The sequence below is a fragment of the Ricinus communis genome, chromosome 10 (genome assembly GCF_019578655.1).
Source record: "Ricinus communis isolate WT05 ecotype wild-type chromosome 10, ASM1957865v1, whole genome shotgun sequence".
NCBI classification, from domain to species: Eukaryota; Viridiplantae; Streptophyta; class Magnoliopsida; order Malpighiales; family Euphorbiaceae; genus Ricinus; species Ricinus communis.
In genome coordinates, this window is record NC_063265.1 from 4496202 (window position 1) to 4509496 (window position 13295).

General features: G+C 27.7%; 2 protein-coding genes across 3 annotated transcripts; both read right to left on the bottom strand.

The window, feature by feature from the left end:
- Positions 1 to 6072: 6072 nt before the first annotated feature.
- Positions 6073 to 11692, bottom strand: LOC8258380 (amino acid transporter AVT1F). Of its 2 annotated transcripts, none has more exons than XM_048380184.1 (11): positions 11130 to 11692; positions 10411 to 10694; positions 10006 to 10220; positions 9872 to 9895; positions 9589 to 9769; positions 9257 to 9476; positions 7072 to 7207; positions 6801 to 6966; positions 6651 to 6694; positions 6495 to 6557; positions 6073 to 6394 (listed from the first exon to the last, which is right to left on the bottom strand). In XM_048380184.1, the coding sequence occupies exons 1-11, from the start codon at positions 11204 to 11206 to the stop codon at positions 6299 to 6301; spliced, it is 1506 nt and encodes a 501-aa protein (XP_048236141.1). In that variant the 5' UTR covers positions 11207 to 11692; the 3' UTR covers positions 6073 to 6298. The 2 variants fall into 2 exon arrangements, with proteins under 2 accessions (XP_048236141.1, XP_015582331.2); XM_015726845.2 differs by having other exon boundaries at positions 11019 to 11692.
- A 117-nt stretch (positions 11693 to 11809) lies between these two features.
- On the bottom strand, positions 11810 to 12822 carry LOC8258379. The gene is made up of 2 exons (XM_002531512.4): positions 12460 to 12822; positions 11810 to 12218 (listed from the first exon to the last, which is right to left on the bottom strand). The coding sequence occupies exons 1-2, from the start codon at positions 12720 to 12722 to the stop codon at positions 12077 to 12079; spliced, it is 405 nt and encodes a 134-aa protein (XP_002531558.2). The 5' UTR covers positions 12723 to 12822; the 3' UTR covers positions 11810 to 12076.
- Between the last annotated feature and the right edge of the window lie 473 nt (positions 12823 to 13295).

Here is a 13295-nt window from a genome sequence, read left to right on the forward strand (position 1 = left end):
ATTATCGTGTTTATATCTTATAGGAACTTTGATTCGGAGGATAAAAATTTTCTAAAAAATTTCACTTGGCTTAGGTTTTACATCTTTGTCAGTTACATGTAGTCAACAATTGTTTGTTCATGGCATAATTACAAATTTAATATTTTAATTTTTTAATTTTATTAATTTTAATATTTAAATTATTTTTATATTTAATTAAATATCTGAATATGCTAATATAGATATATATTATAGCGTCTCTTACAGATTTTATAAGTTAAAGTAATAATTTAATTTATACATAAATAACCAAAATATTCTTACTCATTGTTACTTGTAGTTTTTTCTATATTTTTTTTTTATTCCTTGGTCTTTTTTTCTATTATTTTTAAATATTCTTTTAGTACTAAAAAATAAAGATATTTGGTGAATTCTAGAGTACTGTCAGTGAGTTTTCAGTACCTTTATATATTCATTGAATAAAAATTATAAAATTTTAAATTAATTTACATAAAAAACTTTTTCTTTAAGAAATTTACGTAAAAGTATTTTATTATTTAATTTTATATAAAAGTTATATATTAAAATATTTTATGTAAATTTGATCTAAATTTTATAAATTCTTTTTAAATAGACATATAAAAGTATTGAAAATTCACTATAACTACGGCACCCTATAATTTACCAAAGATATTACATTAAATTTGTTTTAGTTTCTTAACCAATTTTTTAAAATAAAATAATTTTAATAATAATCTTTATTTCTAAGAATTATATTTTTTAAAGAAAACTTAATACCTTAGTCTCTTCTCTTATTGTTTTGAAATAAAAGAATGTAATATTTTTGGGGTGAATGTCAAAAAATAAAAAAATAAAAAATAGCATTTACTTTTTTTCAATTTTTTACTCAAATGCACAAGGAAAAAAGAATTTTATCATTTTCTTTAATTTCTCAAAAAATAAATAAAATATTAGAATAATAATGTTAAAAACGGAAAAAAAAAAGAAAAAGAACTGGGTACTTAATTCAATTTTTAACACGTTTAAATATTTAATTGAAAAAAATAATTTAAACACTAAAATAGAAAATAAAAAATTTAAAATACCAAACTTGTAATTTTCCTTTGTCCATTGGTTTACGATTTTAATTCTAATTGTTGTTGGAAACACAAAGACCTCTTATTTATTGTCTATTTGTTAGTACTATATGTGGGAAAAGTAGTTAAGTGAGTGAATTTGAGAGTCGGTTTAAATATAATTTGAGAAAAAAATATGAGATTGTATTACAATCTTAATTAAATTTGAAATACTATGAAGATTGGACTTAAAGATTGTATTATATATAGTTTGCCCGTGCGCATAAATTATTATTAAAAAATTATAACAAAGATATATTTAATAAATTAACATACAATATAATATTTATTATATTATTTAATTATTTTATGAATATTTTTTATTGTACAGTAGATACTCATATATTATTATATATTTTATAAATTTAATGGATACTTAGACTTCAAATAAACTAACAAAGTATTATAATAATAATGAACATATAAATTAATATATTAATAAAATTAATTAAAAGTAATATAAATTTTTTGATTTCTTATTTTTAATTTTTATGAAAATTCATATTGAGTTATTTAAATTTTATATATATCATAAATTTTTTATAATTTATTATCTTTAATTTTTGTAAGAATTTGTATTGAATTATTTGAATTCTATCATAGATATAAATATGATTTGATATAAAGTAATTTATCGACTTCTTATATAATTAAGAATGTATAGGAAAACATCATAGGATTAAAAATATATATATGTGAATAAATAAATTAATAAAATAAAAGTAAAAGTATCATACCTTTTTTTTTACTTCTTATCTTTAATTTTTATGAAAATCTATAGTATATATATATATATATATTTATTTATTTATTTATTTTTTATAGGATTAGAAATATATATATTGATAGGATTAAGATTGGATTATTATTAACCACTAATTAATTTTATTATGATTAAAAAATTAAATTAATTATATATAATTAGGATAAAATAAAATTAGTAATTACTAATTAATTATAAAAATATTTTAATTAATTATAAAGATATTTTAATTAGTTGAAAAATTTCTCCCCTTATATGCTTATATATGGTTTCTGTATTCTATATATGAGCCCGCATTTCTTTAAAGTATATAAAGGAATTTACACCACCTACTCCCTTTTTTATAAATTTTACTTTTATACTATGCGTTTTAGATTTTCATTTTTTTGCTAATCCTTTATTTATTTTGTACCCTTTTTTTATCTTTCTTTTTTGTTTTTACTTTGCATCATTTCCTTTCTTTGTTTTATAGTTTTCATCCCAATTTTTATTTTTTTCTTCGATCTTCTTTCCTTTTTTTTTTATATATACTATAAAAAGACAGCAGTTTAGAGACCATTATATGTGGTTTCTAAAGTGGTCACTAAAGTCAATCTTTATCGCTAACGAAAATAGCGACAAACTCTAAGATGATAGCTATTTAGATACCACACAGGAATTGTCGCCATTTAGATACTACTTATTAAATTTATAACAATCCGAAACCATATTATATGAGATATTATCCACTTTAGCCCTTATTGGCCTTACGATTTTGTTCCTTTGGCGGATTCGAGAACTTCTCAGAAGGTTACTCATTCTTAAATTTCCACGAACCAAGCACGTTTAACTTTGGAGTTTTTATTAGTTCAAATTTTTTACATATATACTATTAACTATTCCCCGTCCTATTTCTATGTGCAATTTGATTCATCATATCCTTTCGTACTTTAGAGTACCGTTATCCTGAAAGTCTGCGAGAAGCTGCTCATTGTCTAGGCATCCTATTTTTATCTCGGCGTGTACTTCCTGCCCTTATTATTATACTTAATGAATAATAATATTTATTAATAAAATAAAAAATATAATAAAAATAAGTACAATATAACAAATAATATAATTAATCTAAATAATATGATCATAATCTAATTTAATTATTCTTATTAAATTATATTATTTACTATATTATTATTATTCTCAATTTAGTTAATCTTATTACATTATTATTATTATAATATAATTCTAAAAATTAAAATAGAGACCACACCGTTGGTCTTTATGTGGTAGCTAAACACTCACACTATTGATTGACGCCCAGCTTAGCAACCACAGTCCATAGGATTTAAGATACTACTCATAAAAATATTAAAATTTATAAATAAAAATTACATTGAAAGATTGCAAAACAAAATTTAATTTCTTTCCATTGATAATTACTATATTAAAATTATTATTAGAAGAATTAAATAAATATAAAAACTCAACTATTAATGTAATATTTTTATAGAAATTAATATAATTTTAATTAGAAGAATTAATCAAAAAAATTCAACCATTAATATAATATTTTTAGAGGAATTAATATAATTTTAATTAAAACAACTAAATAAAAATTAAACTATTAATGTAATATTTTCTTAGAGAAATCAATTTAATTTGATTTTCTCTTGAATATTAAAAGAAAAATATAATTTCAATTGTAAATGTTACAAACAAAATAAAAAGAAAAAAAATATAACTTAGACAACATACATATCTTATATTTGTGATTTGGTGTTGGACCATGTTGCATATAATTACAAATATAAATAAAATAACAAAACGTTCAGATAAGAAAAATAAATAAATTTACACACATAATATCTATAAATCTCAAACATTTTGGACTGAGATATACGATATAATTTTGCGATTTTAAATAGACAATTCCACATATATATTCCCTAATGTATACCAACCATTTCTGCTAAGAAAAAAGAAAGCAATTTGTTCCCTGGCCACTTAGAGCACCTTCACGAAAGCTCTTTACATGGAACTTCTCATTTTCCCATCCTCCTTCAATTCATAAAACAATAAAAGGTCAGTCTTATTAGCTAGGATGTCTTAATGCAATTGTTATAATAGGTCCAAACATGCGTGGAAAGGGACTTTTCCAAACATATAATATTGGTCATTTAAAACTGAAAGTGAAAAAGAAAGAATCTCATAATTTCAATTAAGAAAACAATCACATCTCACGTGTCTAAGAAAACGTTGGTTTTTTTTTATTTTTTTTAAATTATACTGTTTAAATTTTTTTAAAATTATAATAAAATAAATTTATAGAAATTAATATTATATTAAATAAATTTTTATATATTTATAAAGCTAGTCGTTTATTTACTTATTATACGACTGTTATAATTATTTTACTATCACTATTTTAAAGATTTTTATCTTGATATATGTATTTATTTTTCATATATGAGATTTTTATTTTTTAAAATTGTAATAATAAATTTAAAATTAATATTATATTAGAAATAATATTTTGAATATATCATTTTATATATTTATGAAAACTACTTGTTTACCCACCTAATGTACGACCATCGCGAATTATTTTATATATAAATTTAATTTATATAAAATTAAATAGATCTTTTAATATTTTATAATTAATTAAAATATTAAAATAATAATAAATTAAATATTTTTAACGTTTTTGTTAATTTTTATATTTTAAGATTTTATTATACATAAATATAAAAATTATAAAAAATCAATAAAAAATTATAAAATTATACATATATTTGAATTTATGTATCAATAATAAGTACACGTATCCAAATTAAAAATCAACTATGTTAGAATATAGTAATATATGTCAAAAAAATTTTATTAGATTAGATTTTTTTATTCATTTACATATACTAAAATATTCATTTTCTATATGTATAATATCCATTAGATGTAATATTCTATAATAATTAATTTTTTTATATTTAAATATTCATTATCTATGAACTTAATATTCATTACAGTTAATATTTATGTTCATTTCATTCAATGTATTATTCATCAGGGTTAATATTAATATTCATTATCTAATACTGCAATGTTTATTGTCTGTATGTATAATGTTCATCAATATTCTCAAATAAAAATATTATTTATTTATGAAATCTTTTATTGTTTTTGTCATGCACATTGCAAAGTCTTTATGATTGATGTAAACATTCATCATTTATAGGTATAATATTTATTAATTTATCAATGAATATTTGTCATTGATGAAAATCATACACACTAATTCATTCAAATAAACATATATAATATAGATATAACATAACCTTCAATTTTACATGTCAATAATAAGTACACATTCCAAAATTAAAATCATATGTGCTACAATATAGTAACAAATGTCAAAAAAAATTTATTAGACTATATATATATTAATATCTTTTGTCCATTTATATGTACTAAAATGAACTCTATATGTATAATGTCCATCAAATATAATATTCTATAATAATTAATTTTTTTTGTATTGAAATATTCATTATCTGTGAACTTAATATCCATTATGGTTAATATTCATGTTCATTTTGTTTGATGTGTTATTCATCAATGTTAATATTAATATTTATTATTTGGTACTGCAATGTTCATTATTTGTATATATAATGCTCATCAATATTCTCAAATAAAAATATTAATTATTTATAAAATATTTTATTATTTTTGTGATGTATGTTGAAATTTTTTATGATTGACATAAACATTCATCATTTATGGGTACAATATTCATTAGTTTGTCAATAGATATTCATAATTAATGAAAATCATACCACTAATTCATTCAAATGAATATATAAAATATAAACATAACATAAATTGTCCTTATAAAAAATGAAAAATTAAAAACAAATCAAACTATAATTATACTAAAAATATTTATATTGCAGTATACATATCTTTTCAATAAAATTAAATTAACAAATAATTAATATTTACTTTTAAATAATGAATATTCAACACATATTTAATAAATATAAGTTAATAAATATTTAATACAAAATCAATGAACATAAATTATTTTTCTTAAAAAGAATTGCATCAGCGTCTGAGAAGCATCTCAGCATCTGCGTCAGATGCTAACACGTGTTAGTTACTGATATTAATCTTTTTACAAATAAGACCTCTATATCCAGAAAGCTATATGAACCCGTATCCATATTATAATTTGCATTCTCAATGTCCGTACGAATACATGTCCTCGCACGCTTCCTTAAAAAGCAAAGTACAAATTTGTCCCAATTTTAGTATTGCAATACCTATGGCTTTGTTTCTTTTTTCTTTTTTCATTAATGAGAAACAAAGTTTGAATTTGTCATTTCATCACAAACAAACAGGGCAGCACCCAATATAGAGATGCGAGAACTTCATTTTCTTTCCATCATACTAACTTGTCAGCCATTCTTGCTACCGATGAATATGTACCGAGACAAGCAGTTAGCAGCCCCACAGTAATGGTGAAAAGGCAAGCAGCAATCTGATGATAAAAAGAACACACAACACATTACAACTAGAGTTAGCAGTTTCCCCTACAGATATAAATTCTTATGACTGAGAATGAAGTGAAGAATCTTCACCTGCAACTTAGTTAATTTTCCATGGAGTATACGGAGATAACATGCGCATGGGAATATAACAGCCTGCCATAGAACGATGATCAGAGAATTTAGTGTACGACCATTAAGTAGTATTTGGGAACACTTGTAATGATTATGTATGATGAGAGAACTTACAGAAAGCATTGCAAGTGAAGATCCAATAAAGGCCATCATAAAACCTGCAGCCTCGTTGGTAAAGTAGGTTTATGGCAGTCTTACAAGTTATGCAACTTTGGGGGATACACAGAGATTATTAAGGAATGCATAAAGGCAGAAAGCTCTTACCGAAGAATGGAAATCTCTGTGCCACAACTAAAGTTGACATTACTAAAATTGTTCTGATGATTAATGATACACCGTAAGATCTAAGCCAACCTGAAGGCATGAGTTCCTCCAAACTCAATGCCACAGGTGTCATTGTCAGGGCATACTTTGTCATTGGGTTCACGATCTGCAAGTTCGCCAGGCACAATATGTATCGAGTATGGTCTAAAATTAGATTATGAAGAAATTGAACAAATTTAACAATAAGAAGAAAATGTGCATCTTATCATACTGCTGTCCAAGATGCAATCTTAGAAGCCATAAGTTCTGTGGGCATGTTCAATGTAAACTGAGATTTGATGGTGTCCCCAAACATCAAAAAGCCACATATTGCTACTCCAGTATACATAAACCAACAAAAAATGAAGCTGCAGAAATTGTGAAACATGATCAGCATAGCAATGTTACATATTCACTTACATAGAAAATTGCAAGGTTGTGAGAAAGTATTTTAAAAGAAAAGGGAGAAAAATATTATCCAATTTTAGGCATAATACACCTGCATACTGCTGTAATCAAACTGAGCCGAGTCGAATATCAATAAGTTCAGGCTTGGTTTGTTTAATTCTGGCAGAGGCTTGAGCTTGGCTCGAGCTCGGTTCCAGCTTTTATAACAGAGCTCGAGCTCGGTTCCAGCTTTTATAACAGAGCTCGAGCACGGCTCGTCTGGAAATAATTAGGCTTGCGATAGCTCGAGTTCGGTTTGCAACTAGCTCGGTTTGATGAATAGCTCGAGCTCAATTTGAGTTTGATTCATTAAGTGGTTGTATAATGGACTCAAGTTCAAGCTCGTTAAGCACAATTCAAGTTCGAGCTCGGGCTCGTTAAGTATTTTTTAATAATTAACTAATCAATTGCAACAATGAAAAATATAATAAAAAATGATAAAAGTATCAAATTTAACAAAAAGAATAAAAAAAATTAAATTTGTAATAAAAATAATCAAATCAGCTTCTAAAAATATAGCAAAACATGAAAAAAAATATTACTAAAACAACATGAATAATGAAAGTAAAGACTATCGGTGCATAAAAATTGACTATACTAAATATATCACAAGTTTATGTTAACTTAAAAAAGCATATAAACCAGTCCCAATAGTTCATTTTCTAGTGGCACTCACCTTTTAATGAATAATATTTATAAACTTTAAAATAAATTTAAAAATATAAAATAGTCAAAATATGAAATAACAAAATAGCTAAAAAATATATAAACTTATGTAAATTACAATCTTGATTTCTTTTAGCTTAGTTTTCAATTTGATTACCATTTTACCATTTACAAATATAAATACAAATTCAATTTAAAATTTTAATTAAATTAAGATTTTTTCAAAAGAGACTATATGATTCAACACCGACACTCTACTCTATTGAATCAAAGATTTGAGTCAGACAAATATGAGATATCTAAGAAGCAAAGAGTATGAGATTGAAAAAAAAATACTATGTGTTAAAGTTAAGATACATAAGGTTTCATAATGATAATAGTACCACTTACTATATTCATTTAGATATAATGTTTAATTTTTTCTTTTTTATGCTAGTACTTGGTTGTGGTGACCTATTATATACTAATTAAAGTTTTAATAATAAATATTCTTTTATTAAATTAATATAATTAAAAGATGCATTTAGAATATTTTTACAGTCAAAAAAATATAATTAAATTTTATAATACACAATAATGCATAAGTAAAATAAAACTGCATTGATGAATCAACTTTATTTTATCTAATTTGAAAAATATTTATTTTATTAAATTTTTATAGAATATATTTATTTATTATTTATTATTTTATTGTAATTCTTACTAATAACAATATCTACATTTAAATGTTGGAGCTATATTATTATTATTATTATTTTAATTCGAGCTCAAACCTATTAACGAGCTTGTTCACGAGCCTGCTTGTCGAGCTTATAAACAAGCATTTTATAAGCTTTACAAACGAGTAAGATTGCGAACGTGTTCGCAAGTTTTATAAACGAACCGAGCTCGAACTCACGAGCCTATCCGCGTACTTGTTCGCGAGTCAATAAACGAGCAGGTTTGCAAGTTAATGAACCAAATTCTGTGAAGTTCAAGCTCGCCTTGATAAAATTATCAAACTCAAAATTGAGCTCGAGCTCGGTTCGTTTAAATTAATAAACGATCTGAGTTTTTTATCGATTCGAGCTCCGAATAACTCGCTAGATATTTGGTTCATTTCATGCAGTGGGCAAGAATGTCATATTACTAGGAGCGCTGTGCTCAGTGAACAATTTTATCTTTTTAGTTTTTCTTCAACTTTTATGAAATATTATAATGGTTTTCAGGCTGTTGCAGGTTGAACAAATGAATCGATATAATTAATGGAAAAAAGAAGGTGAACAGCTTTTGAATTTGATTCACATGTAAGAATTTTGTTTCACCTGATAATTAGAACTGATGTAAAGCCAGATGGCTCTTTCATGGAGGAGTAAATATTTGGAAACACTGCATGGCCAGAGAAACCATAACCATATATACCAACTGCAAAAGGTAGTTTTGCAAGGTCTAAAGCTGTTCCATTGTGATGAAATCCGACTTTGTCCACTGTCCCAACCCATAACAAGCAGAAAGCCACCAATATTGATGCACCAACTCCTCCGACTGAAGAAAACAGTTTTAAAGATCAGCATCTATAATCTCAATTTCTCTTATTTTTCTGAAGGGAAAATGAATTCAATATGAAGCAGAATATAGAAAGGGAAGGTCATGGAACCTGAAAGGTAAGACAGCAAACTAAGATCTCGAAGCCAGACAGTTGGAAGAACAACAATAGTAGCTATGAGAGCAAAGATTTCATGAGAATCAAGATTTTTCCCGGCAAGACTCATGAATGTGTTTGGGAACAATGTTGACAAGTTATCACTCATCATAATCACATACTCCACACAGGCTGCCTACAGGGCAAAGCTGTCACCTTTAGTGCAAAACAAAAACGAGGTCCAAAATACATGGAGAATCGGAATGAACATATATAGGGGAAGAATTCGTGCACTTACATATAATTCAAAATACAACATTATCTGCATTTGGCCAAAAACCCAACTGTCAGTTCTTTGATGAAACACCAAGAATGTCTGGTGTATCAAACAACTTAAATTTTAATCAGGAATTATGTTAGTGTTCAACTTACTGATATTGTCAGGCGACCAGCCACTCCAAAAGCAGCCTGCCCTATATCAGGGTAAGTTCGGAGTCCAGGTGTGCTTTCTAGACAATCCTTCAGTAATTTCCCTGTATAGCAATAGAGGAAGCCAAAGAGTGCCAGAATCAAGAGGCTTAACCATCCTCCTTCGTTGACCGCATAAGGAGTTGTAAGGAGTCCTATGCCACATAGAATATTTATTCCTCCATACATGAAAATAAAGATAAATCAGCTTTGGAGCAAATAAAGGACGTTAAAGATGCAATATCTGCAGTTTGAAGTTAGACTAGGCTTCTGATAATGCTACATTATCACGCCAAGCTTCTTTGCTAAAAACATTCCCAGGACATTGCAGTGTGAGTGAATCAAGGTAGAAAGAGTATAATTTCTTACCATTTATGACTGCTTGGGCAAATGAACTTTCTTTATTTGTTTGTGTCAATTCATTGAGGGAGAATTTTGATTGAGAAGATGCAGATGACTTTAGTGGTAATGTTGAGGTTGGGACTTCTTGTTTCTCAGAATTCTGGTGGCAGATGAGAGGTTTAGTTAGGAAAGAAGCAGATTCAGGACTTAAACGTCTCTTGCACATTGAAGTTAAGGAACTGGTTATGCCTGCCAGACTAGTCCCTTGCATAAAGCTGATTGAAGGACTAGTAAGCATGTCTATTGACCCCCTGCACATATTCATAAGAAAAAAATAAGGCAATTTATATATATATTCCTAGCAGCAACAAGGTATGAAAGGTAAAATCAGGTTCATTTGGAGCAGTATCTAAATCTCTATCAGGTAAACCAGAAGAATCAAACAGAAACTCATAAAACAATATACAAAATGTAGCAATGTAGCATTTCTCTAGCCAGGCCGCCAGTGCCTGAGAGCTAATTTTAACAGATTGAAATCCCTACACACTCAGTAGTTCCACCAATCTCAAGAATTCCCAAATATTAAAATCCTTGTAAAGTTGGGACATGAACATTGAAAATCATAAAAAGTACACCTGTAACTCTGAGGCCATGATGGATTACTACCCTCAATACTACAAGCTGATAAGTTATGTGAAGGAGGAGTTGAGTTATCTGAATATGTATCATATCCATTATCACATGACCTTTCTGCCAGGTTTTCTTCATCATCCGTTTGGAAGTCATCTCCTCGGTCACGACCAAGATCCTCATCTCTCTTCATTTCCTTCTTTATTTCTTTCTATCTATCTTTATATACCGTTAACGCAAATAGAATTCACGCACAAATAACATTGCGTCCTTTCTCCGTCTCTTCTTCAGAAAGCAAAATCAAAAAAAAAAAAAAAAAGAATGAATGCTGGAAGTAGAGCAAATTGGAGATGCCTGAGACACAAAAGGCTATGTTCTTGTGTAATTGCACACTTGTCAATATCATTAGCCAGAAACAGGAAAGTTTTTAATTAATGACCCTCGCTATTTATAGTAAATTGTAAGAAAATCATAATGTAATTATTGTGTGTGTATATATATATATTCCTTTTCTTTTTCCTTTTGAAACTCATGGCCCTTTTTTATTCGAACACTGTTGAATGATATTGGCATTTATTTTCCTTTGAAAAGTTTCATAATTATAAGACATCCCAAATTATATATGGAACCTAACATGGTAATACATTTAAGTGAAGGTTGTAACTTAACAGATTTTGTTGAGGAACAAAATGGTGAGATGCCCATGGATTGCATTCCTCAGAGGTTTAAATTCCATGAAGTTATAGCAGAGAGAACTCATTCATAAGTGGCTTCAAAGGGGATTTATTCATGAAAATCGAGACAACTGGCACAGGCTTGTATTCATATAAAAACATGTACAGCAAAACATATGCTACAAATAGGGTGAGACAGACAGGGAGCTTTCTGATAACATTACAAATTGGCAGGGAAGTAGGACTTCCTAAATTACAGAATAATAAGGGTGTTTGGCAGGATAAGAAATTGAACGTAATGAAACGCAACAAAAGTTCAAAGTTCAATTTGTTTGATTACATTCAATCACACCCTACCAAACAACCACTAAGGTAAACAACAGTGAGACTTATTTATCAACTTGGTTGAGCTTGCCAAGACCATTGCAATTAGGACAGACAATCTGAGCCTGGTCTTTCCGAGCAGCATTTGCCCTCAATGCACCCCCCCCTGACTTCCTGATGAAACCCGCTCCGTCACACTCAGGACACCTGTGATTAATTACCCAATTGATCATAAATAGAATAATACAACATAAGGATTTTGTTTTTTTATATAAAAAAACAAAAACAAAAACTCTCAAAAGTATTTTGATATTCCGAATACGAAATTCAAATAACATATGCTCAAGATTTATTTGTATGTACCAAAATTTTCAAATGTATGATAATTAAATTTGAAATACAAAGAATAGGAATAGCTTATAGCTGTCAGAGAGAAAGAAGAAATTACAGGTCCTTGCGGGAGAAAAGGATGGGAAAGGCAGTCCCAATAAGGGCGACAGCAGCTGCACCCGCAATTAAATAATTTGTGCCATCAGCTGATACTTCTCCAAATGCTGCAACCACCGTCAAAGATCTCTTCTTGTTGTTCTTCTGGGTACAGTTCCACGATGCAGCAGGTCTTGCTGGAAGATATAAGCTACAGCCTAGAGCTGGAACTGCAGACATCTTGGCGGCAAAAGAAGTCTGCAGAGAAGCTAAAGTTGCCATCATTCACTCGAGAGAGTTTTTAGCTAAGAAAACGAAGATAAATGCTTAAAATGGCTATAAAGAATGGGGTTGGATTAAGACATTTGATGTTTTGGCTCTGCATCTGACTAGCTTTATGGATTTTTGGTGTGGATAAGGCCTCAAGATTCATGTTGGTTGGTTAATGGATAAGGGTGGTCCCCAAAACTTAGTCCACCAATGATGCAAAGTTTAAATATTTATATTTTGACTTTGTTAATTTTGTCAAGTGGTCACCAATTTCACAGATTACAGTCAAGAGGCAGTATTTGAGACCCCAGAATGAGCACAACCACAAATTCTTGCCTGATGCCAGCCCTCAACATACTGTTTAATTTACCCTGACAAAATACCAACTCAGACAGGATTATTCAAGGGTGGCCCCCATTAAATGTTTTGCTTAGCTAGAAGAGCCAAGTATCTCTGTAAAATAAGAAACCTCCTAAAAGAGCCACTTTGCAAACCTCATTGCAATGCCAGGACTGGACTGCAATAACTTGTGCACTTGCTCAAAGAAAATCAATAACAAATAGGAACTACAGGGAAAATACAACTGAT

What these genes read in the sequence shown, in the direction of transcription:
- LOC8258380 (XM_015726845.2), bottom strand. Translation starts at nt 11,206, where the DNA reads ATGAAGAGAGATGAGGATCTTGGTCGTGACCGAGGAGATGACTTCCAA. An exon ending in CTGGTCGCCTGACAATATCA is followed by an intron (nt 9,896 to 10,005) that starts GTAAGTTGAACA and finishes GGCCAAATGCAG; the next exon opens with ATAATGTTGTATTTTGAATT. An exon ending in ACAGAGATTTCCATTCTTCG is followed by an intron (nt 6,695 to 6,800) that starts GTAAGAGCTTTC and finishes ACGAGGCTGCAG; the next exon opens with GTTTTATGATGGCCTTTATT.
- LOC8258379 (XM_002531512.4), bottom strand. Translation starts at nt 12,722, where the DNA reads ATGATGGCAACTTTAGCTTCTCTGCAGACTTCTTTTGCCGCCAAGATG. An exon ending in CTTTTCTCCCGCAAGGACCT is followed by an intron (nt 12,219 to 12,459) that starts GTAATTTCTTCT and finishes AATTAATCACAG; the next exon opens with GTGTCCTGAGTGTGACGGAG.